Source organism: Hordeum vulgare, chromosome 4H (genome assembly GCF_904849725.1).
Source record: "Hordeum vulgare subsp. vulgare chromosome 4H, MorexV3_pseudomolecules_assembly, whole genome shotgun sequence".
Taxonomy (NCBI): domain Eukaryota; kingdom Viridiplantae; phylum Streptophyta; class Magnoliopsida; order Poales; family Poaceae; genus Hordeum; species Hordeum vulgare.
Window position 1 is genome coordinate 129,897,779 of NC_058521.1, and position 25,837 is coordinate 129,923,615.

At 42.9% G+C, this 25,837-nt stretch overlaps 1 protein-coding gene across 2 annotated transcripts; it reads left to right on the forward strand.

The window, feature by feature from the left end:
* The first annotated feature begins 18,369 nt into the window (after positions 1-18,369).
* On the forward strand, positions 18,370-24,278 carry LOC123448128 (nuclear pore complex protein NUP98A-like). Of its 2 annotated transcripts, none has more exons than XM_045124905.1 (11): positions 18,370-18,613; positions 19,055-19,555; positions 20,206-20,661; positions 20,811-21,026; positions 21,299-21,777; positions 21,943-22,012; positions 22,094-22,154; positions 22,637-22,775; positions 22,943-23,056; positions 23,153-23,330; positions 23,417-24,278. In XM_045124905.1, exons 1-11 carry the CDS (start codon positions 18,595-18,597, stop codon positions 24,064-24,066), a joined length of 2,883 nt encoding a protein of 960 aa, XP_044980840.1. In that variant the 5' UTR covers positions 18,370-18,594; the 3' UTR covers positions 24,067-24,278. The 2 variants fall into 2 exon arrangements, with proteins under 2 accessions (XP_044980840.1, XP_044980841.1); XM_045124906.1 differs by having other exon boundaries at positions 22,103-22,154.
* Positions 24,279-25,837: the final 1,559 nt, after the last annotated feature.

A 25,837-nucleotide genomic window follows, 5' to 3' on the forward strand; every position in this document is an offset into this window, starting at 1 on the left:
ACTTTTTTGAAAGTATTTCCAAACGGGATTTGAAACAATGGAAACCAATTGCAAGTTACTAAGGAACTAGAATTGATTTCATGATAACAAATAAAAATAAAATCAACACTTGTTGCAAAACTACTGTTAACTAACATAAACAAAATAATAATCTTTCTAAAATTATAAAGAAAATATTTTAAAAAAAATAGAAAAGGAATTAGCCGAAATCCTAAAAGAGGTGAAACAGAAATTGTTTCACAAGAAACAGTGAGCTAAAATACTCAAACAAATCTGAAATTTCTACCACTCATAAATAAGATCACTAGTGATCAGTACCAAAAGGAATCGAAATAAAAGCTATTTTTAAACTCCTGGAATAAGCAAAACAAGGTTTGAACTAAATCTGATCTAATTCAAATTTGCAAATTTCAAACATAGACAAATTATATGTTTTTAAAAACTACAGGAAATTTGTGAGCTACTGGAAAAAGAATCAACATCATAGGACTTATGGATCAAAAGTTATGAGTAGAACAAGATTGAAACTATTCTGTTTTTGAACTAAACAGAGAAAAACTGAATAAAAGCTAACTAATGAACGGGCCACGTGGCGATCTCTGGTTGGCTTAGACCTGTGCGCTACGGTGCTAAACTAACAAACGTCCGCACATTAGAAGAAAACTGTTTGGCTAACTAACTAAATAAAACAACCGCCGGTTCTTTTTAGAAAACCGAAGGGGTAAGTACCTTCTAATCTACACCGTGGGATCTAGATCTAACGGTAAAACGAAAAAAAACAAGTAAAAAAAAGAAAGGAAAGAGGGGGCCTTACCGTGGCTGGGAGTTGCTCCCGTGCTGCAATGGTGGCCGATGGGTGGCTGGGGTCGGGGTGGAGCTCCGGCGAGGGTGGGGAAGGGGCCGGTGGAGGAGGGCGCTCCTGGGAGGGGCCGAGGGAGTCCCTAGGGGGGCGAAGGGGAGGAGCTCCTGGCGATGCTCCTGCTCGCTGGTTCCAGGGAGAAGCATCAGCTTCTCGTGGGGATGGGGAGGGGGCCGACGGGAGGGGTGGTGGAGGAGGGCCGAAGTGGTGGAGGGGTGGCGGCGGGGTGGGGTGGGCTCGGCAGGGAGGGGAGGGTGCAGGGGGGGCGATGGAGAGCTCCTGGCGAGTTCTCTGGTGCCGACTCCGGCAAGGTGTAGGGGGAGGAGGAGGTGGGGAGAGGCGGTGGTTTCAACGGGAATGGAACGAGGAGGCCATGGGGGTTCTTATAGAGGCGACGGGAGGTGCTGGGAGGGAAGGAGCTTCGCGAATCCCGGAGGTGGGTATTCCACTGTCCATGGAAGGAAAGTTTCTGTGACGTGAGGGAGAGATAGAGGTAGGAGATGATCTCTGTTGGGCCAGAATAGGAAAGTGCTTAATGGGCCAGCAGGAGTTTCCAAATAAAAGGGATTCCTTTCCTATTTTTAAAACTAGGAAACTAAAACGATAAAAGGGAATTCAAATCAATTCGGAATAAAGAGTTTCTATATACTAAAATTATCAGAAAAATAAAATATAAATGATGGTCATTTTTCCACGGCAAAAATAAAAACTTCAGAAAAAATTATTTTCACAAAATTGCCTAAAAGATTTATTTTCTTTTGCAAATAATTTTTCAAATGACCCTCTAAATTTTAGGGTTCAAATAACTTTCAAAATGTCCGTGGGTTTGAGGGTCATGTTCCTCCTCTCTAGAATGTATTTCCCGGCATTTCTTGCACGAAGAAAACAAATGGAAATGCAAAAGAATTCAAATGCAAATATCTCCGTTCAAATTCTTTATAGTTGAAGAAGTCATGTCATCTTCTCTCGTTGCTTTTAAAAGATTGAATTTGAATTCACCGGAGAAGGGGAAAGTCATTTTATTCCCTCTCATTCAAAAGTTTTTGAAAAGTTTCAAATTTCACACAAGTTTCAGTCACTCAAGCAAACAAACAAACAAGCAATCTAATAATTATATTAGCATTCCAAAATTTATAATTTTGGGATGTTACACATACATTCAAATCTATGTGAAATGAATGGCATTTTGACAAAAGGTGGAAAGAAATATTTCATGACACTAATTTATGACTCCACTAGATACTGCCGAGTGTATCTTCTGAAATCTAAGGATGAGGCTTTGAACTTTTTCAAGATCTATAAAGCTGAAGCAGAAAACCAGCTTGATCGAAAGATCAAGAGGCTTAGGTCCGATCGTGGTGCAGAGTATTTCTCAAATGAATTTGATTCTTTCTATGCGGAACATGGTATAATCCATGAGAGGACGCCTCCATATTCACCTGAGTCAAATGGGTAGCCGAAAGAAAGAACCATACTCTAACTGATTTGGTTAACACCATGTTAGACACATCGGGTCTCTCCAAGGCATGGTGGGGGGAGGCAATATTGACTGCATGTCATGTCCTAAGCCGAGTTCCCACAAAGAGCAAAGAGATAACTCCATTCAAGGAATGGGAAAAGAAAAGGTTAAAACTCTCTTATCTATGAACCTGGGGTTGTTTGGCGAAAGTAAATGTGCCAATTCCAAAGAAGTGCAAGCTAGGACCAAAAACTGTGGATTATGTTTTTCTGGGATATGCTTTTCATAGCATTGGATATAGATTCTTGGTTGTAAAATGTAAGGTATCTGACATGCATGTCGGTACAATCATGGAGTCGAATGATGCTACTTTCTTCGAAGATATCTTTCCCATGAAGGATATAGCTACCTCATCTAATCAGGATATGGCTAATTCATCAAACCATGAATTAGTCACAATTACTGAACCTATCATTTCGATGGAACACTTTGAAAATATTATGGAGGAGAACAGTGAAGTTCCTACCAGGAGCAAGAGACAGAGGACTGCAAAGTCCTTTGGTGATGATTTTCTTGTGTATCTCATAGATGACACTCCCAGTTCTATTTCAGAGGCCTATGCGTCTGAAGATGCTGACTATTGGAAGGAAGCAGTCCGTAGTGAGATGGATTCCATCTTGGCAAATGAAACTTGGGACGTCACTGATCGTCCTTATGGGTGCAAACCTATAGGATGCAAATGGGTATTCAAGAAGAAGCTTAGGCCTGATGGTACTATCGAAAACTACAAGGCACGACTCGTGGCTAAGGGTTATACCCAAAAGGAAGGTGAAGGCTTCTTTGATACTTACTCACCCGTGGCTCGATTGGCCACTATTCGAGTACTACTTTCACTAGCCGCCTCACATGGTCTTCTCGTTCATCAAATGGATGTTAAGACTGCTTTCCTAAATCGAGAGTTGGATGAGGAAATTTACATGGAACAACCAGATGGGTTTGTAGTAGATGGTCAGGAAGGGAAAGTATGCAAGTTGTTGAAGTCTTTATATGGACTTAAGCAAGCACCCAAGCAGTGGCATGAGAAGTTTGAAAGAACTCTAACAACTGCAGGCTTTGTAGTAAACAAAGCTGATAAATGTGTGTACTATCGCCATGGTGGGGGCGAGGGAGTTATCCTTTGCTTGTATGTTGATGACATACTGATTTTCAGAACAAATCTGAATGTTATTAAAGAGGTCAGGGATTTCCTATCTCACTGTTTTGAGATGAAGGATTTAAGAGTGGATGATGTCATTCTGAACATCAAGTTGTTGAGACACTAAGATGGTGGGATTACGTTGCTTCAATCTCATTATGTGGAAAAGATCTTGAGTCGCTTTGGGTATAGTGATTGCAAGTCCTCTCCCACACCATATGATGCGAGCGTGCTGCTTCAAAAGAATCAAAGAATTGCTAGAGACCAATTGAAATATTCTTAGATTATTGGCTCGCTTATGTACTTAGCCCGTGCTACAAGACCTGACATCTCTTTTGCTGTTAGCAAACTGAGTCGGTTTGTCTCAAAACCAGGAGATGTGCATTGGAAAGCTCTAGAGAGAGTTTTGCGTTATTTGAAAGGCACTACAAATTACGGAATTCACTATACTGGACACCCAAAGGTGCTTGAAGGGTATAGTGATTCAAATTGGATCTCTGATGCTGATGAGATAAAGGCCACGAGCGGATATGTATTCACTCATGGAGGTGGCGCTGTTTCTTGGAAGTCTTGCAAGCAAACGATCTTAACAAGGTCAGCAATGGAAGCAGAACTCACAACACTAGATACAGCTACGGTCGAAGCAGATTGGCTTCGCCGGCTCTTGAGTGACTTGCCGGTTGTCGAGAAACCTGTACCGGGTATCCTTATGAACTGCGACAATCAAACTGTGATCACGAAAGTGAGCAGCTCAAAGGATAACATGAAGTCATGAAGACACATTCAGAGAAGGTTAAAATCTGTCAGGAAATGAGAAACTCCGGAGTTATTGCATTGGATTATATCCAAACATCTAAAAATCTGGCATATCCTTTTACTAAGGGTCTATCACGTAATGTGATAGATAATGCATCGAGGGAGATGGGTATGAGACCCACAATTTGAGTTGTTCACAGTGGTAACCTATTCTTTATGATCGGAGATCCCGTGAATTAGATGTGGAAGACAAGCTGTTGGTCAACTCAGAGGAAAGTATCCTTATCATTAATAATACCACTCCATGAAGATGCAATACTTTCCTAAACTGCATGGCAGGTTGATATACATCTTAATATGTTCTAAGTGGCTTACCGAAGTAGAGATGTTGTCCTGCAGAACATCTTTTGAAGAACATACCTATATGAGTCTGATTGTTAACGTCGCAATCTATGAGAGTAGGGTGCTCTCTAGTAAACTCATGAAAGGTCTCGGAGTATGACGCATAAGCTCCACCTGCGGGGAAGTCCCACGGTAGCCTAGTATCGATCAAAGCTTTGTGTGAAGCTAGATTCGCAGAAAACTTGCAGTTCAAGGCCTAGTCCACTGTTGAAGTTGCTTACTAGTGTAGCATCGAGTTCTAGGTGGAAGTTCAACTTAACAGTCTCCACTGCAGTAGCAGTATATAAAACAGTGTTTTGGAACCAAAGGCAATTTTTGTGTGCCTCTGGGATCTCGTGGAGGATTGCTGGAATTTTGTATACTTTTGGGCCAGCCCAATATATAATTTCTGAAAAATCCTAATAAATCCTAGAGGCAAGAGGTGGAAATGTTTAGTCCCATATTGCTATTTTAGTGGGAGTTGGACCTCCTTATAAGGGAGGATGTTTCCACACATGTATGAGCTTGAGAACAAGAGAGACACACACGCGAGCTCCTCCTCCTCTGCCCGCCTCGCCTCGTCACACCGCGCCGCGCCGCGGGTTGCAGGAATGAGCCGAGCCGAACTAAAATTTTTGCCACACACGACTAGTATACGAAAGGTCACTCGGAAGCTGAACGTTTTGCTGTAGTGGATATTGAAAGCAACGCAACACTCTTCGGCTGCTGTTCGTTTCGTTTCCCACGCAGCACTCTTCGGCTCCCATCGTTGGCCTCTTGCCTCCTTCTCTTGCGCCTATAAAAGAGAGGTCTCTCCTCTCTAGAGAAGACGCAATAGAACTTCCTCTCGCCACTGGTTCCTTCCTTTGTGCTACTGCTACGTTCTTCCCCATCCCTACTTGTTGCGTGCACTGTAAGTCGGGACAGTAGGCCTCCGAAACTCCGTCTCTTCGAGTCCTGTAGAGGATAAGGGCGATAAGGTTTTTGGGGAGCGCTCAGCGCGACTACTGGCTTCCATCACGGACACCGACGATCTCTTTCCGGACGACGACTACTTCCACGACATCGACCTCCTCTTCGGTAACATGCACTAGTGGAAAACGGGCCTTTGGCCGGGACCCTTTAGTCCCGGCCTGCCTCTGGGCCAGGACTAAAGGCCCGGCCACGTCGCCCCAATTCTCAATGCCTCCCTCGAGGCTTTAGTCCCGGCCCGTAAGGAGCCTTTAGTCCCGGTTCGTGTCCCAAACCAGGACTAAAGGGCTACGCGGTGGGCAGTGGTGGTGGCAACCGTTCGTATCCCCCTTTAGTCCCGGTTGGTGGCTCAACCCGGGACTAAAGGCCTAACACGTGGCCTGCCGTAGTGGTGGAAACCGTTGGTATGCCTCTTTAGTCCCAGTTGGTGGCTCAACCCGGGACTAAAGGCCCAAACGATTTGCATACCGCGTCGTTTCGGGCGATGAAAAGCACGAACCGAAGCAGAGTCGCCATTTCTCGGTTTCTTCTTCTCTCTCGCTCTCGCTCTCTGTTTTTCTCCTCTCTTCTTCCCTTCTCTTCTTCCACCATGCCAACTCGCTTTGAAGAGGTGCTCGCACATGGCACGACCATGCTCGATGTCGTGTACACGAACGAGAGCAGGGAGATGCCGTTTTTTCTTGAACAGTTGAAGGAACGATGGCTTGACGCCGCAATGGATCATGAGAAGTTCTTGGGGCTTGATCTGGAGTACACGGCCGATCAACGCGGTGTTGCCGTCATCCAACTATGCTTCGCACACCATGTCTTGATCTTCCAATGGGCGAGGTAAGTTTTGAGGCTTTCTTTGATCCAAGATAATGACATTGTAAGTTTATTTGTTTCAATCATAGTTGGTTCCCTTCAAATAGTTGTAGTGAAACAATTTTGATTAGTTGAAGGGGAACACAATCTAATTGGAATAGTGTTCCATAATCTGAAAAATCGTATTAGAATCAACTAGTGTTTAATATGTTCCATTGGAATCATAGTTGGTTCCCTTCAAATAGTTGTAGTGAAACAATTTTGATTAGTTGAAGGGGAACACAATCTGATTGGAATAGTGTTCCATAATCTGAAAATCGTATTAGAATCAACTAGTGTTTAATATGTTCCATTGGAATCATAGTCGGTTCGGTTCAAATAGTTGTAGTGAAACAATTTTGATTAGTTGAAGGGAACACAATCTGATTGGAATAGTGTTCCACAATCTGAAAAATCTGATTGGTTCATTATGTTCCATTGAAATCGTAGTTGTAGTGATACAATTTTATGCGGTGTTCTTTGATCCAAGGTTATGAAAATTGCATATAGCTAGTGATCTCTCTAGGTTCCATTGGATAGCAATATGATATGTCATAGTCATGAAAATTGCATATAGCTAGTGATCTCTCTAGGTTCCATTGGATAGCTATAGTGATCTCTCTAGGTTCCATTGCATATGTTCTATTTGAATCCTAAAGATAATTTTCTCTTTAGTTGTAGTGAAACATGTTTCCTTATTGCAGCAGTATGTAACATTTGTTCCATTTTAATTTGTTTATGTTACAGAAGTGACAAGCATTGTCCAGAAACTCATGGACTTCCTTCGCAGCGGCATCACTTTTGCTACCGTTGACATAAGGAACGACAAGCTCAAGATGAGGCACACCTTCGGTATTGAGATACCAACTGGTTGCCTCATTGATCTCCAAACGGTATTCAGGCTTCGACATGTCAGGACTTCGATGGCTCATATGGCAGTTTCCTTGATCGACGAGGAATATGGTGATATGAAGACCAGTTTCCCAAAGTCTCAGCACAAACTTTGGGAGAAGGGCCCACTTGATCGTATCAACATTGAGTATGCGGCAAAAGATGCATACGTTTCATATGATTGTACCGCAAGATTTGAGTCATCAACTATGGCCAGCGTCACCTCGAGGAAGGTGGACATTCTGATTCAGACGATTCAGACGAGTAGTGTTCTCAACGTCGAACACTTGTATATATATCTATGCTAGCTATTATTATGTACTGTTTGGACTAGTATCATGTACTGCTTGGACCAATTTATATATGTCTAGTTTCTGTTTGTGCCATTATAGTTTCCAAATTTGAATGGTTTAGCCCTTTCTAACTTCATTTGCTACTTTTGAATGGTTTAGCCCTTTCTAACTTCATGGTATCATGCATTTCGACCACATATATATACAAAAAGTCTTCAGTTCAAATAAGTTCAAAAAATGAAATCCCTTTTGTAACAGATCTGTTTTTGATTAAAACAGTCATTTAAAAATGAAAGACCATTAGTCCCACGTGGCGTGCAGCGGAACCACGTGGCGTGCAGCGGAACCACGTGGCGTGCCGCGGAACCACTTTTGTTGTGGGGGTCGCTTTTCCTTCTTCTCCTTGTGCTAGATATTTGTTATGCATTAGGGAAAGAAGGAATAGCGATCATCATCGACGGTCAAAAAATCAGGTGAGGGAGTGTCCACCATACATGAGAGAAGAAGAATGCCGACTGTTGTTGTGGGGGTTGCTTCTCCTTCTTCTCTTTGTGCTAGATATTTTTTATGCACTAGGGGAAGAAGGAGTAGCGACCATCATCGACGGTCGAAAAATCAGGTGAGGGAGTGTCCACCATACATGAGAGAAGAAGAATGTCGACTTCGAGAGAGATTGTCCGTTTTGTACACGAAGTGCATCCAGTTTTTGTCGTAGCCCTCTCAACTTTTTAACACATGCTATGTGGGTGAAATGATGATAGCATGCCAACTTTCAACATTTTCAGAGTTCATTTGTAGTGCTTTTCAATTTCAGGGTCAACTAGCTCAAAAAAAAAAGTAAATGCACGAAGAATACCAAATGAAGTCAGAAATTGTTGAAATTTCGTGATGTGCCTTTGAATTGTGCATTTTGAACACACAAAAAGTATGGAGTTCAAATAAGTTCAAAAAAATGAAATCCCTTTGTAAGAGATGAGTTCTCGTTCGAAACCCTGATACTTCGAGAGAGATTGTCCGTTTTGTACACGAAGTGCATCCAGTTTTTGTCGTAGCCCTCTCAACTTTTTAACACATGCTATGTGGGTGAAATGATGATAGCATGCCAACTTTCAACATTTTCAGAGTTCATTTGTAGTGCTTTTCAATTTCAGGGTCAACTAGCTCAAAAAAAAAGTAAATGCACGAAGAATACCAAATGAAGTCAGAAATTGCTGAAATTTTGTGATGTGCCTTTGAATGGTGCATTTTGAACACACAAAAAGTATGGAGTTCAAATAAGTTCAAAAAACTGAAATCCCTTTGTAAGAGATGAGTTCTCGTTCGAAACGCTGATACTTCGAGAGAGATTGTCCGTTTTGTACACGAAGTGCATCCAGTTTTTGTCGTAGCCCTCTCAAATTTTTAACACATGCTATGTGGGTGAAACGATGATAGCATACCAACTTTCAACATTTTCAGAGTTCATTTGTAGTGCTTTTCAATTTCAGGGTCAACTAGCTCAAAAAAATAAAATAAGTTAATGCACGAAGAATACCAAATGAAGTCAGAAATTGCTAAAATTTTGTGATGTGCCTTTGAATGGTGCATTTTGAACACACAAAAAGTATGGAGTTCAAATAAGTTCAAAAAAATGAAATCCCTTTATAAGAGATGAGTTCTCGTTCGAAACGCTGATACTTCGAGAGAGATTGTCCGTTTTGTACACGAAGTCCATCCAGTTTTTGTCGTAGCCCTCTCAACTTTTTAACACATGCTATGTGGGTGAAATGATGATAGCATGCCAACTTTCAACATTTTCATAGTTCATTTGTAGTGCTTTTCAATTTTAGGGTCAACTAGCTCAAAAAAATAAGTAAATACACGAAGAATACCAAATGAAGTCAAACATTGCTAAAATTTTGTGATGTGCCTTTGAATGGTGCATTTTGTACACACAAAAAGTATGGAGTTCAAATAAGTTCAAAAAATGAAATCCCTTTGTAAGAGACGAATTCTCGTTCGAAACGCTGATACTTCGAGAGAGATTGTCCGTTTTGTACACGAAGTGCATCCAGTTTTTGTCGTAGCCCTCTCAACTTTTTAACACATGTTATGTGGGTGAAATGATGATAGCATGCCAACTTTCAACATTTTCAGAGTTCATTTGTAGTGCTTTTCAATTTCAGGGTCAACTAGCTCAGAAAAAAATAAGTTAATAGTTTGGATAGTCAAAATAATTACTTTTGAAAATAGAAAATAGTTTTGCATTATTTATTCAATTTCAAACACTTTTCATTATCATAGTTTTGTCAAATTCTCAAATATGCAAACAGAATTTTTAATAAACATAGTTTTTAATTGAAAATAACAAAATAGATAATAGTTTGGATAGTCAAAATAATTAATTATGAAAAAAGAAAATAGTTTTGCATTATTTATTCAATTTCAAACACTTTTCATTATCATAGTTTTGTCAAATTCTCAAATATGCAAAAAGAATTTTTAATAAACATAGTTTTTAATTGAAAATAACAAAATAGATAATAGTTTGAATAGTCAAAATTATTAATTATGACAACAGAAAATATTTTTGCATTATTTATTCAATTTCAAACACTTTTCATTATCATAGTTTTGTCAAATTCTCAAATATGCAAAAAGAATTTTTAATAAACATAGTTTTTAATTGAAAATAACAAAATAGATAATAGTTTGGATAGCCAAATTATTAATTATGAAAATATAAAATAGTTTTGCATTATTTATTCAATTTCAAACACTTTTCATTATCATAGTTTTGTCAAATTCTCAAATATGCAAAAAGAATTTTTAATAAACATAGTTTTTAATTGAAAATAACAAAATAGATAATAGTTTGGATAGTCAAAATTATTAATTATGAAAATATAAAATAGTTTTTCATTATTTATTCAATTTCAAACACTTTTCATTATCATAGTTTTGTCAAATTCTCAAATATGCAAAAAGAATTTTTAATAAACATAGTTTTTAATTGAAAATAACAAAATAGATAATAGTTTGGATAGTCAAAATTATTAATTATGAAAATTGAAAAAAATTGAAAATATATGAGAATTTATAGAGAAAATTCAATCTAAATTCTTTTGAATTTAGATTGAATTTTCTCTATAATTTCGAATATAGTTTCAATTTTCAGTGAGTTTAGGCCCGTAAGCCTGCTTTAGAGAGGAGCTCGATGGAGAAGCTGCGACGGGGCTTATAAACAAGTGTTAGTCCCCCTCGCTGGGCGAGGTGGGACTAAACTTATCGTGCAGCCGAGGAGGGGCTTTAGTCCCGGGTGGAGCCACGCCCCGGGACTAAAGACCCCCTTTAGTCCCGGGTGGAGCCACGCACCGGGACTAAAGGCCCCTGCTTCCCGCCTTCTGGTCTGCCCGAAAAAGGGCCTTTAGTCCCGGGTCGTGGCTCCACCCGGGACTAAAGGGGGTCTTTAGTCCCGGATCGAGCCCCGAACTGGGACTAAAGATCCTACTATATATACGGCGCGGACGAAAATCTAAATCCAAACGCCATTTCGTTCTCTTCTTCCTCTCGCCCGCCTCTCCTGCCCGGCGCGGCAACGGACGAACTCCTCGACGCCGCCAGGCCGCCCGCCGTCGCCGTCGCCCTGCCGTCCTCCTCGCCGGCGCCGGACCTCCTCGCGCGCCGTTGTCCCCGTCATCGACGCCCTGCCGTCCTGCTCGCCGGTGCCCTCCCACTCCGGTAAGCCCCCCACCCCCTTCTCCCCATGCCGAACACATACGAAGGACGAGCCGCCGGCGCCTGCCGGCGGGGATGCCACCGCCGCCGTCGTGCCGGTGAGGAGGAGAAGAAAATAAGAAAAAGGAGAAGAAAAGAAGAAAAAGGAGAAGAAAAGAAGAAAAAGGAGAAGAAAGAAAGAAAAAGGGAAGAAAAGAAGAAAAATATTTTTTTTGTCATTTAATTCCTATTGTTATTAGGTTTGTGCTAGATTATTAGGGTTAGTAATATTTAGAATTAGGAAAAAGGAAAATAAGAAGAGGAGGAGAAGAAAAGAAGAAAAAGGAGAATAAGAAGAGGAGGAGAGGAGAAGAAGAGGAAAAATAGAAGAAGAGGAGAAGTAGAAGAAGAGAAAAAACTAGAAGGGGAGGAGAGGAGAAGTAGAAGAAGAGAAGAGGAGGAGAGGAGAAGTAGAAGTAGAGGAGAAATAGAAGAAGAGGAAAAATTAGTTTAGGGTTACAAGAAGAAGAAATATTGTATAGTGTATATGCTTAAGTGTTAATAGTGTTTCTTAGATTATTGCTTAATTTTGCTATTGTATATGCTTAAGTGTTAATAGTTTAATTTTGCTATTGTATATGCTTAAGTGTTAATAGTTTATTTTTAGCAGGAAAATTAATAGAACTAGTTTATTTTTTAGTTCATTTTACGATGCCTATCCCGCATCCTCGTCGTCGACTCGACGGAGGACACCTATTTGATCAGAGGGGCCCTGTCCGGGACTGGGCTCCGCCCGGCTGGTATTGGGAGGTGCTACCTTCCGGGGGGCGTAGGTTGGTGAGGAGCCAGCCCGTCGTTGACCCGATCCTTGTTTGGTGGCGGTCGCGTGGGCCAGTGAGGGTGCCGAGGCTTCCGGACACCGCGGAGGTGGTACGTCACCGTGTTAGCGAGGAGGATGAGCACGTCCGTCGCTACATGGTTGCGTTGGAGGGCAGGTTCGAGCATACCTGGCAGGTTCTTCGGGGATCTCATTGGAGCTATGATCCTGTGATGGTTCCTTCTCTTTGGGTGTCCACCGCCCGCGTCGATACCCGTCGGGTGCTACGGTTCTAGATGTATCAGTGGTGCTATATGTATGATAGTATTCGAGGAGTATTAGTGATAATATTCGACGATGTACGGACAAAAGAGATGATGTATTTGCTTATAATTGAATGCATGCTAATTTGAATACTACTTTATTTTACGATTTGGTTTTGCTTATTGAATGCTCAAATTGGAAAAGTACTCCTACTTTGAATACTATGCAGAAATCTAGGAGTCCCGGGTGGAGCCACGACCCGGGACTAAAGTTGTTTTGGAACGGAGTTCCTGATAGAATAATTCTTTTTTGGTACAAAGGTTAAGAGAATCCGTTTTTTGCAGAACTATGGATCCACATATCAGGAACCTCGAAGAGGAAGAACTTTTCAAAGATATAATCAAAGACGGCCCCGACGTTGAACCAGCTGAATCTCCGTCGTCATATCTAAACCACGACGTTGAAATGGAGGTTGAGCGACATGAAGATGAAGCCGATGGGGCAGGAGATAGGTCCAATGACGGAGAAGGTGATAGCTCCACTGATGGAGAAGCCGGTGAAGAAATAATAAAGTCCGGCGAGGTATACATATGAAGTTCCACAATCACTTGTAATATGTGAAAAATATTGGAGATAGCTCTATATTGTATACATATACATTCATTTGACGAATGTGTCTCCCTCTTAGGCCTCCACATCGAGCAAAACTACGAAACGAGGCCCGACTAGAAAGTTGGATGCACGGACGCATTACACCTTTGAGGTGATATTGCCTACGGGCGAACCCAAGCTTCCTAAGAATGTTGCTGACACATTCAAGAAGCAATGCGGAGTTCTCGTTAGGGATCACATCCCGATCAGCGTTCGGGAGTGGAACAAGCGCAAAGGGGCAGCCGATAGTGACTATGTCGCCGAAAAGTACAAAGATAATCTTTGGAATGATCTCATGTCACGTTTCAACCTGCCAGAATGTGAGAATGAAGACGCCGCAGACAAACTGAGGGCCAAAGTCAAGCAGTGGACTCTAAAGAAGATGGCCGAACTGTTCCGTAGCTGGAAGAAGAAGCTATGGAAAAACTATCTGAAGACAAAGAAAGTGCCAGTATTCGAGGGGTATCTAGCCAAGCAGGCGAATCACTGGAAGGCATTTCAAGAGTACAAGGAGTCAGAAGATGCCCAGACATTATCAGAAAAGAACAAGATAAATGCCGACAAGAAGAAATATCACCACAAGCTGGGGCCAGGGGGCTATGAGACTGCCATCCAAAGTGGGATAAGAAAGAGCAAGATCTGCTAGATAAAGGCATCGTACCTGAACCACTCCGTGATGAGTGGGAATTGAGAGCAAGAAATTGGTTCCTTGCGCATGGTGGGTCGTACGACGAAAAAACAGGGGACCTCATCTGCAATGACGGTCTTAGGATACCCAGGGAGAATTGGAAAAGGATAGTGAAAGAAATTAAGGAGGGAAAAAGAAATTTCACTGCAGATAGAGAGAAAGATTTGCTCACACTGGTCCTCGTCAATGACGAACATGGAGGACGAACGCGAGGCTTCGGTCCTTCTTACCCGTGGTGGCTTGGGTTTGCCAGAGACCAAGACACTTACAGAAGCTGAGAGAGAGCAAAGAAGCGGCAGCAGGATGAGGAGAATGACAAGTTCAACCAGTTGCTTGCCAGGATTAACGAGCAACAAAAGCAGATTGATGAGCTTAGAGGAGTAGCGCGCCAGGAAGATCCTGCACTTGATATTATCGGCGCCCCATCTAAGCGGAAAAGCAGCGTGGCTGAATCTGAGGCCCCGCCCGACGATGCACGAAGAATGATAGAGGGCGGTCCCGGCTACCCCGTGGATGGAATCAAGGAGTCAACATCATGTGAACTCCATCAGAAATTCAAGAACATATCCATGAAGGTGGCCGTCGGACAAGCTTTACCTTTTGGCCCTGATGCACGCTGGCATGGCCGTGAGATTCCAGCTGGCTTTGCTAAAGTCGGGGTGGATGAAATCATGACGGGGTTTCATGATATGGAGCTCGACATAGCTGGACCCGAAGATGAGAGGACACTCGGAGAAGTACTGGGTGGAGTCATCCTATGGGACAAGAACTACATCAAGCTTCCAGGCTCGGCCCCAAGGACAACACCGCCTCCGAGTCGTCGCAGGTCACCTACACCTCCATTACCTCCAAGCCCTCCACATGACGTCGGCCAGCACAACACGATTCCATCTCGATCACCGCCGCCGGACTTGGGTCGTCCGTCTCCGCCGCCGCCCGCACATGATACTAAGCGGAAGCGTGCCACCAAGAACGCTCCGCCGACGATTCCTAAGCGACGGAGCCCCCCAAAGCGCAAACGGTCGCCCCTCCCAAAGGTACCTCATGCTAATCTTCCTATCAGACCTTATGATCGTACCCCCGAGGAAAACGCCAGGATAGCAAAGGAACATCATGATGCGCAGATGAAAAAGAAGGAACCCGAGCCCCGCCCGAAATACACCGAGAAGCAAATAGCATGGGCAAAAGACTTCATAACCCTTCCATCACAGTATGACTTACACCATAATCTTGATGACTATACACGCACATTGCAGAAGAAAGTGAAAAAGAGCAGATCACGTGCATGTGCAAGTGGGAGCAAATCAAGTTCAACTACAAGCAAGAAAAAATCAGACGTTCCTCAGCTTGGACAACAGGCCAAACAGTCGATCCCACCCCTCAAGGTGTTAACCGAGAATGTTCCCCCTCCGGTGCAGGGGCAAGCTTTTGAAAGAGCAAAGGAGTTGGCAGCTGAATGTGGTATCTCGGTTGAAGATTTGCTGGCTTCCCAAGACGACAGGATACCCAAGGCTGTGGTAGCCCCTAAGCCACAATTTGTCATGGGAGAGCCTTTGGTCAGCAAAGATGATCTCCCAACAAATATGCGTTACTTGCATCAATGGTACTTAAGTGAATCAAAGAATGGGAGAACGATGATCGTGCTCAGTGTCCCACGGGAGTACTACGGCCGCTCCGAAGAAATCCATATCGACTTTGATGAACTCTTCCAGATGTACAATGGCGACGCCCTCGACAAATCGCTTATGAGTTGCTATTGTCTGTAAGTTTTTCAATTCGTTGTCTACATATAACTTGTTTAGTTATTTCAATTCATTGTCTATATATAACTCGTACTCTATTATGCAGAATGAAGATTCTGGATTGTAAAAGTAAGACCATCCTAAATATTGGGTTTATTGACCCAGATAAAATACATATAGCGGCGCTAACTGATAAACCCAAGGAGACGGAGGAAAACCTTCTAAGGTTTCTAATAGATCAAAATTTATGTGACCACATACTGTTTCCGTACAACTTCAGGTGAGGGTCTTTACTCTGTTGTGTCCATTCACTTATAAGTGTAATTGATAAGTTACTGACACACACACACACACACACACACACACACACACACACACACACACACACACACATATATATATATATATACATGTGCAGCTTCCATTGGATTCTGTTGGACATTCAAATTGATAAGGGAAGAGTTGATGCCTTCGACCCATTATCGAGACCCTTGGAACAGTTCCAAAGCCTGCAGGACATGCTCCAAGGGTAATTTTAATCATTCTTGCGCTCTATCGGTCTCTTTCGATGATTTTCTGATATATCAATTAATGAAAAACTTAGCAAATCATTATCCTTGTCGGGCAGGGTTTGGAAGCGGTTCAAGTGCGTGACTCCCGGTAACTTTCCTGAGAAGCTGACCTTTAGAGCGGCTCAGGTAAGTAGTAGTATGATATACTTCTATTAATTTTCAATACATTTATGATGCTAGATTATTATTTTGATTATATATATTCTATTCTCGTAAAGTGCGACCAGCAGCCACGGGGAACGCATCTATGCGGATACTATGTTTGCGAGACCATTCACACGTTTACCTCTGAGCTCAAGGATCACAAATTCGACGTAAGCAATGAACATTCACACCTCTATTTTTACCCGTCATTCTTTGTTATCATGATTGATATTCATATTCATCTCCTCTTCTTATATAGCACACGGCCATGAGGACGAAGGTCCTACCAGAGCAACGCGCGATTGCTGTTGCAGAGGAGCTTGCGGGATTTCTGAGGACGGAAGCTATAGATGACAAATGATGATTTAGTGTAGCTAGGGGCCATTACTGATGTTCGTCCATGTAATCGAATAGACGGGCTCTAGTCCCGATAATTCAGATCTCCATATAATTGTATATATATGCTCGCTTGTAAGATAAGTTAATCTTATATATATATGCATAATTATTTCTATTTAAATTATATGAAAACTAATTCCCGAACACCAAACGAGGCATCACGTTAATCTCCCGAACACCTAAACCCTAAAACCCTAAAACCCAAAAATAATTTCATTCAAAAAAAAACCCAAAAACCAGCAAAATCTGAAAATCTTTAGTCCCGGTCCGTGTAACGAACCGGGACTAAAGGGCCTGCCCCTGGGGCGCTACGAGGCGCCCACGTGGAGCACCTTTAGTCCCGGATTGTAACAGGGCCGGGACTAAATGTTAGACCTTTAGTCCCGCCCATTTAGTCCCGGTTGGTGAACCAGGACTAAAGCCCCTTACGGGCCGGGGCTAAAGGCCCCGTCCCCACTAGTGATGGCCAACGACAACGCCAACACCAACCCTACTGCTGCTGCAACACAGTACGTTCTCATGTTCTTTTTCGTTGAGTTCCTACCACAACTTTTTGCTATAGTTTCACTTCTAGATATGTTTCATTTCTGCTCATCACTCCATATGATGCCTTGTGTATATAGTACGACTCTACATATGTTCTCTTCTAGATCATATGTGCACATGTCTTTCGTCGTCTCATCTTTATATTCCATGTCTTGTTTCATCTTTTTTATGATAGTCATGTTTTCCCTAACTTTTCTTTTAATAAAATCCCATGGTAAAATTGCTCATATTTCCAACAGTTTTCACATAAACCCCCTCGCAACTTGAAACATGTCATACAATTAAATCAGTATAGCCCAACGCCACAACTCTAATTAAGACCTCCTTCCGAGCTGGAGATAGAAGTTTCTCCATTCATCCTTGAACCTTCTCCCACACATAAGTATTTAAATGTGCCCATTCTTGACTGGCCCACATCAGTAGGCATACCCCAAGTATTTGTCACTCGATGATTCGTTCTAAATATTTAGGGAGTGTTTGACCTCTTCTCGCACTAACTGTAGACATCCCTTGTTGGAAAAAGATCGATGAGTTTTCATGATTAATCCTCTTGGCCAAAAGCCTTGGAATATGTATCTAGTAGGCTTGTCACTGCATTCGCCCCTCCACACTTCACTTAAAAAGCAACATGCGTTTAAAAGGCGCTTAATGGCCGGAGCAACGGGTGCCACCATAATTTCTTCGAGCACCGATACTGACAACCGAATTTTAAAAGGCATGAAAGGCCCTCTCGTGAAATGAAGAAAAGGTAAGGGGAGATCCGATTTTCATGCCGAATACCGACGAGTGAATTTAAATTGTTCAAGCTTTTTCACCATTAAAAAGAAGTGGAAATGAAACCACTTTTTTTGAGGTAAAATGAAACTGATTGAACTATTTTTTTTAGACAATGAAACTGACTGACCTTTTTCTTTTTAGCAACATGAAGCTGACTGAACTATGTTCATAACTGTGTCCACCCATGCTTTCAGGAGCCCAGCTCCATCATCATCCATGGCATGCATTCACGTGCACATGGGCCTGAAGCCCGGAGGGCCCAGCAAACCCTTTGGTCGTCTTTGTTGGCGTCGAAACCAAGCTACGCGTCGAGGCGCGGTAGAGAATAGCGTCAGTTGGCCGCTGGTGTCTGTCCTGTGGCGTTGTTCCTAAGCTATCCTCCCCCGCTATATAGAGCCGCGGCACGGTCCCCAGGGGACAAAGACACAGACGTCGCGGCCCCACCCTCCAGCCTCAGATCTAGATCCCCCTCCTCCACCTTTCGATTATCTTTTCGTCTCCTCCTGAACCAACATCAACACCACATCGATCGACAGCGAGGAAGGAGAAGCAACCCCCACCCCGGCCGCCGCCGCCGCAGCCGCCGACGGCCAGGTGACCCACCATCTCCTCCTCCGTCCGCCGCAGCCGCCACCACCATCAACCAGCCATGTTCGGCGCTAACAATCGTAAGCACCCTCCTCCTCTCCTTCTCTCTCTCCCTCCGCACGCCATCCTCTGACCTAGGTAGGGTTTCCCGGGCGCTTAGCCTTCCCTCGATTGCTCTCGCTATTACTATAGTATATAGCAGCCACTATCTCATGGTCCGCTGATATCGGCGGCTAGGTTTCGCAGCCGAGATCCCCCATTTGATGATTGCGTTACTAATAATAATAACATTTGATGATTGCGTTACTAATACTTTACTTAATAATAATGCTTTCCCGCTACAGTGCTGATAAACCATCCATCAAGTTTTTCTGCCTGGGCATATGATTCTTCTATTGTTTTGCTTGCGGTTGCGGATTTCAGTTACCATTGTTTGCTTAAACTCTTCCAGTTTTGCCTATGACAGTTTAGTTATTGCCGCCATGGTTGCTAACCTGCTGTTTGATCATCCTTTTTTGCAGCATTCGGGCAGTCATCTGCCAGCCCTTTTGGGCAGACGTCAACCAACCCCTTCGGGACCCAACAGGGCTTTGGCCAGCCCAGCACCACCAACAACAATCCCTTCGCACCCAAACCCTTCGGCAGCCCGACCCCTGCATTTGGGGCGCCGACAGGGACCACCTCGCCTTTTGGCGCTACCTCCACCTTTGGCCAGCCATCCGCTCCGGCCTTTGGCGCCACATCAACTGGCGCCTTTGGCCAGCAGTCCACCCCGGCCTTTGGCGCTACGTCCACTGGCGCCTTCGGCCAGCAATCCACCCCTGCGTTTGGCTCTACATCCACTGGTGCCTTTGGCCAGCAACCCACCCCGGCGTTTGGCGCTACATCTACCGGTGCCTTTGGCCAGCCATCCACGCCTGCATTTGGCACCCCGTCGTCCTCTCCGTTTGGGAGCTCCACGCCAGCTTTTGGTTCATCGCCAGCCCCGGCGTTTGGCGCCACATCCTCTAACTTTGGTGGTGGTTTGTACCATTCTCACAATCTCAGCATTTAATTTCTATTCTTCTGCAACTTGGAACACATTTGTTATGCAGCATTTACTGGATCTTTACCTGTCTTGCACCTGCTATGTGTTTAATTGCCAACCTTGAAATATAAAAGAAGAATCTAACAATGAATCTTGCAACTCACTATTATAGGCAGACCAAAGCTATGCTACAGCAACCATTTAGGTTGTGTTATCTAGCACAACAATTTAAAGCTTTACTTTGAAATATCTCTGTCAAGTATTAAAAATAGTAGCTGCTGCTAGTAGTTGAAGTTTATGATCGGTATGACTATTTCCTTCATCAGTAGGAGTGTAGGACTAGGACTTGAATTACTGTCACCCTATAAACTCGTTAGTCCATGCTGTCCCTTTGCTACTGCATAGAAATAAAGGGTAGGTTTCCGAAGGTAATAGATGCTACTACCTCCGTCCCATAATATAAGATGTTTTTTTTTGCGGGATCCATGATATAAGATGTTATTACAACAGATATACTCATATCTCGGTTGCAATAACATCCTATATTATGGGACGGAGTACTATTTTTGTTTTGTTCTTGTTTCCTTTTTAGACCGGCAGTTTTGTGGCTTGCGATTTAATACTCTCTACCTGCAACATTTTCAGGATCTTTATTCGGACAAAAGCCAAGCTTTGGGGGTTTTGGATCATCTCCTAGCCAGTCTAGTCCATTTGGTAGCACATTTCAGCAAACACAGCCAACATTTGGCAACAGCACTTTTGGCACCACAACTACGCCGGCCTTTGGTTCCACAACGACGGCAGCATTTGGCTCCACAACAGCTCCAGCATTTGGCTCCACAACAACATCCTTATTTGGTGGTGCCTCCAGCACCCCAGCATTTGGTTCGACGCCCTTTGGTTCGAACACAACTCCTGGTTTTGGATCTTCAGGTACTGGAGCATTTGGTGTGAATAGTGCTCCAGCTTTTGGAACTTCAACCACACCAGCAAGTGCTTTTAATTTTGGTTCTTCACCGTCTTTTGGACAATCAGCAGCAGCAACTGGTAGCACCCTCTTTGGAACAAATTCACCCTTTGGAGCACAAACTTCTCCGTTCGGTAGGTTCCCCCACTGGATATTCACCTTACTTGGTTATGTTTGTATAATTTTGGCTTGGTGTTGAGTGCATCACATTACTGTCTTCCATTCCATGTGTTGTAGCAGTTGTGTAATTGTGGTTCTTATCAGTTTCTTTTTTGAGTTTCAGGCTCGCAAACAGCTGCACCAGCATTCGGGCAAACTACGTTTGGAAGTCAATCTGGAGGAACCAGAATACAGCCTTATGTACAAACACCTGATGCTGACACTGCTGCAAGTGGTTCTCAGCCTGCTGCAAAACTTGATTCCATATCAGCCATGCCTGCATACAAAGAGAAGAGTCATGAAGAATTGAGGTGGGAAGATTACCAGCGTGGGGACAAAGGTAAAGGAATTGTCTGGAATCGAGTAGTATGCTATTGCTTCGTAATTAACCTCATTTCTAGACATCTGCGCTAATTGGTTATTATTTTCTATTAACTGGGATATATATTATGTCTGGCTTCCGGTATAGCTTAGTTGTAGTCCTTACTCCCCTTAATTGCAATTAAACTGAACTCATATTACTTCTATTTCAAATGTCCCATTATTTTGTTGCTTGTATCATTAGATTTTGTAACTTGTGAAAAATTTAACGTTTGAACTTTGAACCCTCAGGTGGACCAAACTCTTCTGCAACTCCAGCAGCAGTGAACAACTTCTTATCTCAACAGCCGAATTTTCAATCAAATCAACCAGCACCTGCGAATCCATTTACTAACCCTTCGGCCTCACCTTTTTCGAGTGCTTTTGGTACTACTCCGAACCCGTTTTCATCGTCTGCAACTACTACCTCCTCGTTTGGACAAACAAGTGGGTCTACATTCCCAGCAAACACTTCATCTTCTCTATTTGGAAATAATACCACTACTTCACTATTCAACAACCCAAATCCCTTCAATGCTGGGTCATCCATTAGTAATAGCACTCAATCATCTGGGCTGTTTACGTCTTCTCCTCTAATGGGGCAGCAGCCATTTAGCCACTCATTTAACCAGCAATCAAGTACTCCAGCTTTCTCCACCAGTATGTTCAATACATCTAACATCGGAAGCACTGGAGGGATGTTTGGCAACACATCTTCACCTTTTCAGACAGTAAGCATCCTATTCCCTTACAATTACCATATTTTGGTTAGATAATTATTCTTCATAAATCATTGCACTTTTATCATATTATTATTCCTATCATGTGCTCCTTGATATTTGTTTTGTATATCTTTTGCTTTGCAAATAACGAGTTGATCTTTGCTCATTTTTAAGCCATCATTTCAACAATCTACCCCTATTCAACCTACAAACTCGTTCTCATTCCAACCTCAGACTCAACCAGGTTAGTATTCAGACCCCTAATACTTAATGCTTCCTTCCCATTAACAATTTTTTTGAGCCTTTGTGTGTATGCCACTTGAAGCTTTGACAGGTGGATTCTCTGGTGTTTCCAACCTGATGAGTATGGCTCCATTCGGACAGCAGTATGACTATTCCATTTACTTATCACATGTACATTTGTTGATTTCCTTTTATGGGTGGAAGTATAGATAAGGTGAACGTAAATATGGTGCAATAAACAAAACTGATATGTAATATGGAGATGGATGGTGTAGGCTTGTAGTCTAGAGAAAGAAGAAACCACTTAATGGTCCTGTGAGTCAATTGTATATGCTAGCTTTGCACTGCTGTGTTCTTGTTTATCTCTAGTGTTCAGAATTTATTTGTATTCATGAATAATACTCCCTCCGTCCCAAAATAACTGTCTTAAGCTTAGTACAACTTTGTATTAGAGCTAGTACAAAGTCAAGACAGTTATTTTGGGACGGAGGGAGTAAATACCAAGAAATACTATTATTATCACTTAATTATATGATTTGGCATCTATTTTTTCGAATTTAGTAGTTAGTGCATTTTTTTCTTTCAAATTGTAAGTTTGTAACAGCCTGTTGCATATTTGATGCAGAACTACTAGCCAGTCCAATATGGTATTGCAGCCGACTCTTGTTTCAAATCCCTTTGGGACACTTCCATCAATGCCTCAGATGTCCATTGGGAATGGTGGATCCTCACCTTCTATCCAATATGGGATATCAAGTTTGCCGGTTAGTATTTTTTGTACCATCTTTAAGTATTTGCAGTAGTTTCTGTAGAGTGGACTGATAGTAGAGATAAGCAAGGTGGGTATATTTATCAGCAGTTTGTGCTACTGAGGGTATCTAGAGCCACGAGGAAGGAGATTTGCTTGACAAAAACATTTACTGCCCTGCAGGTTGCTGAGAAGCCCCTTCCGAGCAGAACATTATCCATGGTGGTTCCTAGGCATTTATCACAGAGGAGGATAAAGCTGCTGCCACGAAAATATAATGCAACATCTGATGGCAAGGTTAGGACTGTTATTTACTTTATATTTCTTCATTTATTGGAGTTTTATGAAGCCGTTTGAGAAATAATTGTGCGGTTCTGTTTTTTGTTCCTTTAGGTTCCATTCTTTGCTGATGATGAAGAATCCCCTGTAACACCAAAAGCGGATGCCTTTTTCATCCCTAGAGAGAACCCAAGAAGTCTGATAATCCGTCCAACAGACCAGTGGCCTTCACGTAGTACGGTTGGCCAACAATCAATTCCAAGGGATTCAACTGATAATGGCAAACATAAAGGTATTTATTTGGAACTGTCTGTATTATTTCTCCCCTAGACTTGCAAAATCGTTTGTCGCTTGTTTCTGATTTGAGGAACTGTACAGATGCTTTTTTTGGGAGGGAGCACAATAAGGCTGCCATGACACCAACTCGGTCTGGTACAGTGGACAATGGCATCCACATTGATAACCATCGTGCATCAAGCGAGCCTGGGGCCGTGACACCGCCTGTGAATGGTGCTACCGTTGAGAAGATGGTGCCTAAGCTCTCCCAGGCAGATTACTTCACGGAGCCCAGTCTAGAGGAGCTTGCTGCCAAAGAACGTGCCGAGCCAGGCTACTGTAGTCAGGTTGTAGACTTCATTGTTGGGCGTGAAGGCTATGGCAGCATCAAATTCTTGGGAGAAACTGATGTGAGGGGCCTTGATCTGGAGTCAACTGTGGAATTCAGTAACCGTGAAGTGATTGTGTACAAGGACGATAGCAAGAAGCCCCCAGTTGGCGAGGGCCTGAACAAAGCTGCTTTGGTGACCCTCCTGAACATCAAGTGCATGAATAGGAAGACGGACGAGCAGTACACGCAAGGTCCGAGGTTTGACAAGTTCAAGGAGATGCTGGTGAAGAAGGCTGAGGAACAGGGAGTGGAGTTTATCTCGTTTGATGGCGCCAAGGGCGAGTGGAAGTTCAGAGTGAAGCACTTCAGCTCCTACGGGTTTGGTGAAGCCGAAGCCGACCACCTGGCTGATTCCTTGTAGCTTTATCGATAGGTGTTGTAATTGCTGCCTCTTTTGGATGATTGGTGAACACTCGATTCTATGTAGCTTTGGTCGATGTAGCTGATCTGGTCTGGGAGAATATTGGTTGTGATGCTTTTGTTCTCTGAATGCTGCTATGAGTTCCTTCCCATGTTTTTCTGTACATATCTTTTTTCATTGAAGAATGCACAAAAGTTACATTCTGGCACCAATGTAGCACGTGCGTGGATTGGAATCTTGTTACTGTCCTGAATGAAATGCATCCTTTTGGTGGCGCCGTCTGCTGTTCATGTCAATTTGATTAGTTGAGTTATCTTATTACTGCCTGGTTTTGTACCAATTTACATCCTATAATGATTTTGGAGCCGCTGTAAGAAGCTAGAACCAAGGTTTGATTTTTGGGCTATGGCATGTTGTTCTTTCCTAGCCAGTCACTGGACAAGTGAACTCAAACTGAAGACCATCTGAACATCATAGTGGTGCGAAGAACTTGCATAATTTTATTTTGTAGAAAAACTTAAATGAGTTGAATCACATTGTATCTTTTTTTTTAACATGGTACAATCGCAAATGCCCACATTACTCTATCCCTATGAGCTGATATCACATCTTGAGATGCATAAAGTCATCATAGTCGCCTCATAGTTGACTCGAACGTTTCTCCCACGGAACGGGTATCGCTGGAAAGGTAAATGCGAGCACGTCTAGGAGGTGAACTCTGTTTTGGTTGACACAACGAACGGGCTTTCTGTTCACTCTCCAATGCAAAACACTTGTACATGTGCTACTGCTTATATAAGTTTTAGAAAAAATCCTATATAAAATAAAAGACCATCCGAGCTATCTATTCCAACTCTAGACACTACAGACAGGCACTAAAAAAAATTGGCCGCTGCACCAAGCGTTTAATCCCGCACGATTAAAAAAAACTCAAGCCCCAATTTCATTCTTTTACGCCTGAAGATGAAATACACTTGTTTTTTAATTGCTTTTTTTGCCAAAGCTGCCTGGTTCCCTTCTCCCCGATTTCTTAGATCTGAATTTATCACTCAAAATCACACCACATTGCATTCTACAGTTCAGAGATTCTGGACATGAGGCATCCTTATGTTTGTATTTCAAACTTGTTCACTTTTTTATGGTGTATCTGGAAGTCCAGGAATGACTGTCTCTTTCAGAGGAATGACTCCCATCCTCATCTCGTGCACCAAATGCAGAAGGCCTCTCGGCTACTTATTTCCCTCCAACTCAAGTACTCAACAACTCTCTTTGCAGGTGGGAACGAATCCAAATGATCATTTGACGCCAATACAAGAAAGTACAATATCCTCTGACCTTCAGATTGCAGGGCCAAAAATATATATTCTCGGACGCCTCCTGGAAGTGCTCTAAAATCCCTGGTCGTACGATCGTCCCAGCTACTGGAATTGGGGTTTATTTGCAGGTGCCAGATGATGGAATTGAAGTCTCCATAATGATGCAAGCTTCTACAGTGCAGGCAAATTCACTGTTGATGGCTGAAGCTGCAGCGATGCTTCTTGCTTCTCTGTCTGCCAGGTACTTAACCTACATGGCGTTACCTTCATGTCAGGCAATCTCTCATTGACCACGGCAGCGGCAGCTAAGAACATCACTTCCTCCTTGGTCAACTCGGAGATCAGGAATCAACTTGATCAGATCTTTAGTTGCTCTTCTCAGCTACATGCCTCATTCTTCCATATTTCCAGAAAGCTGAATGGTATAGCTCATAATTGTGCTTATCAGGTACTCA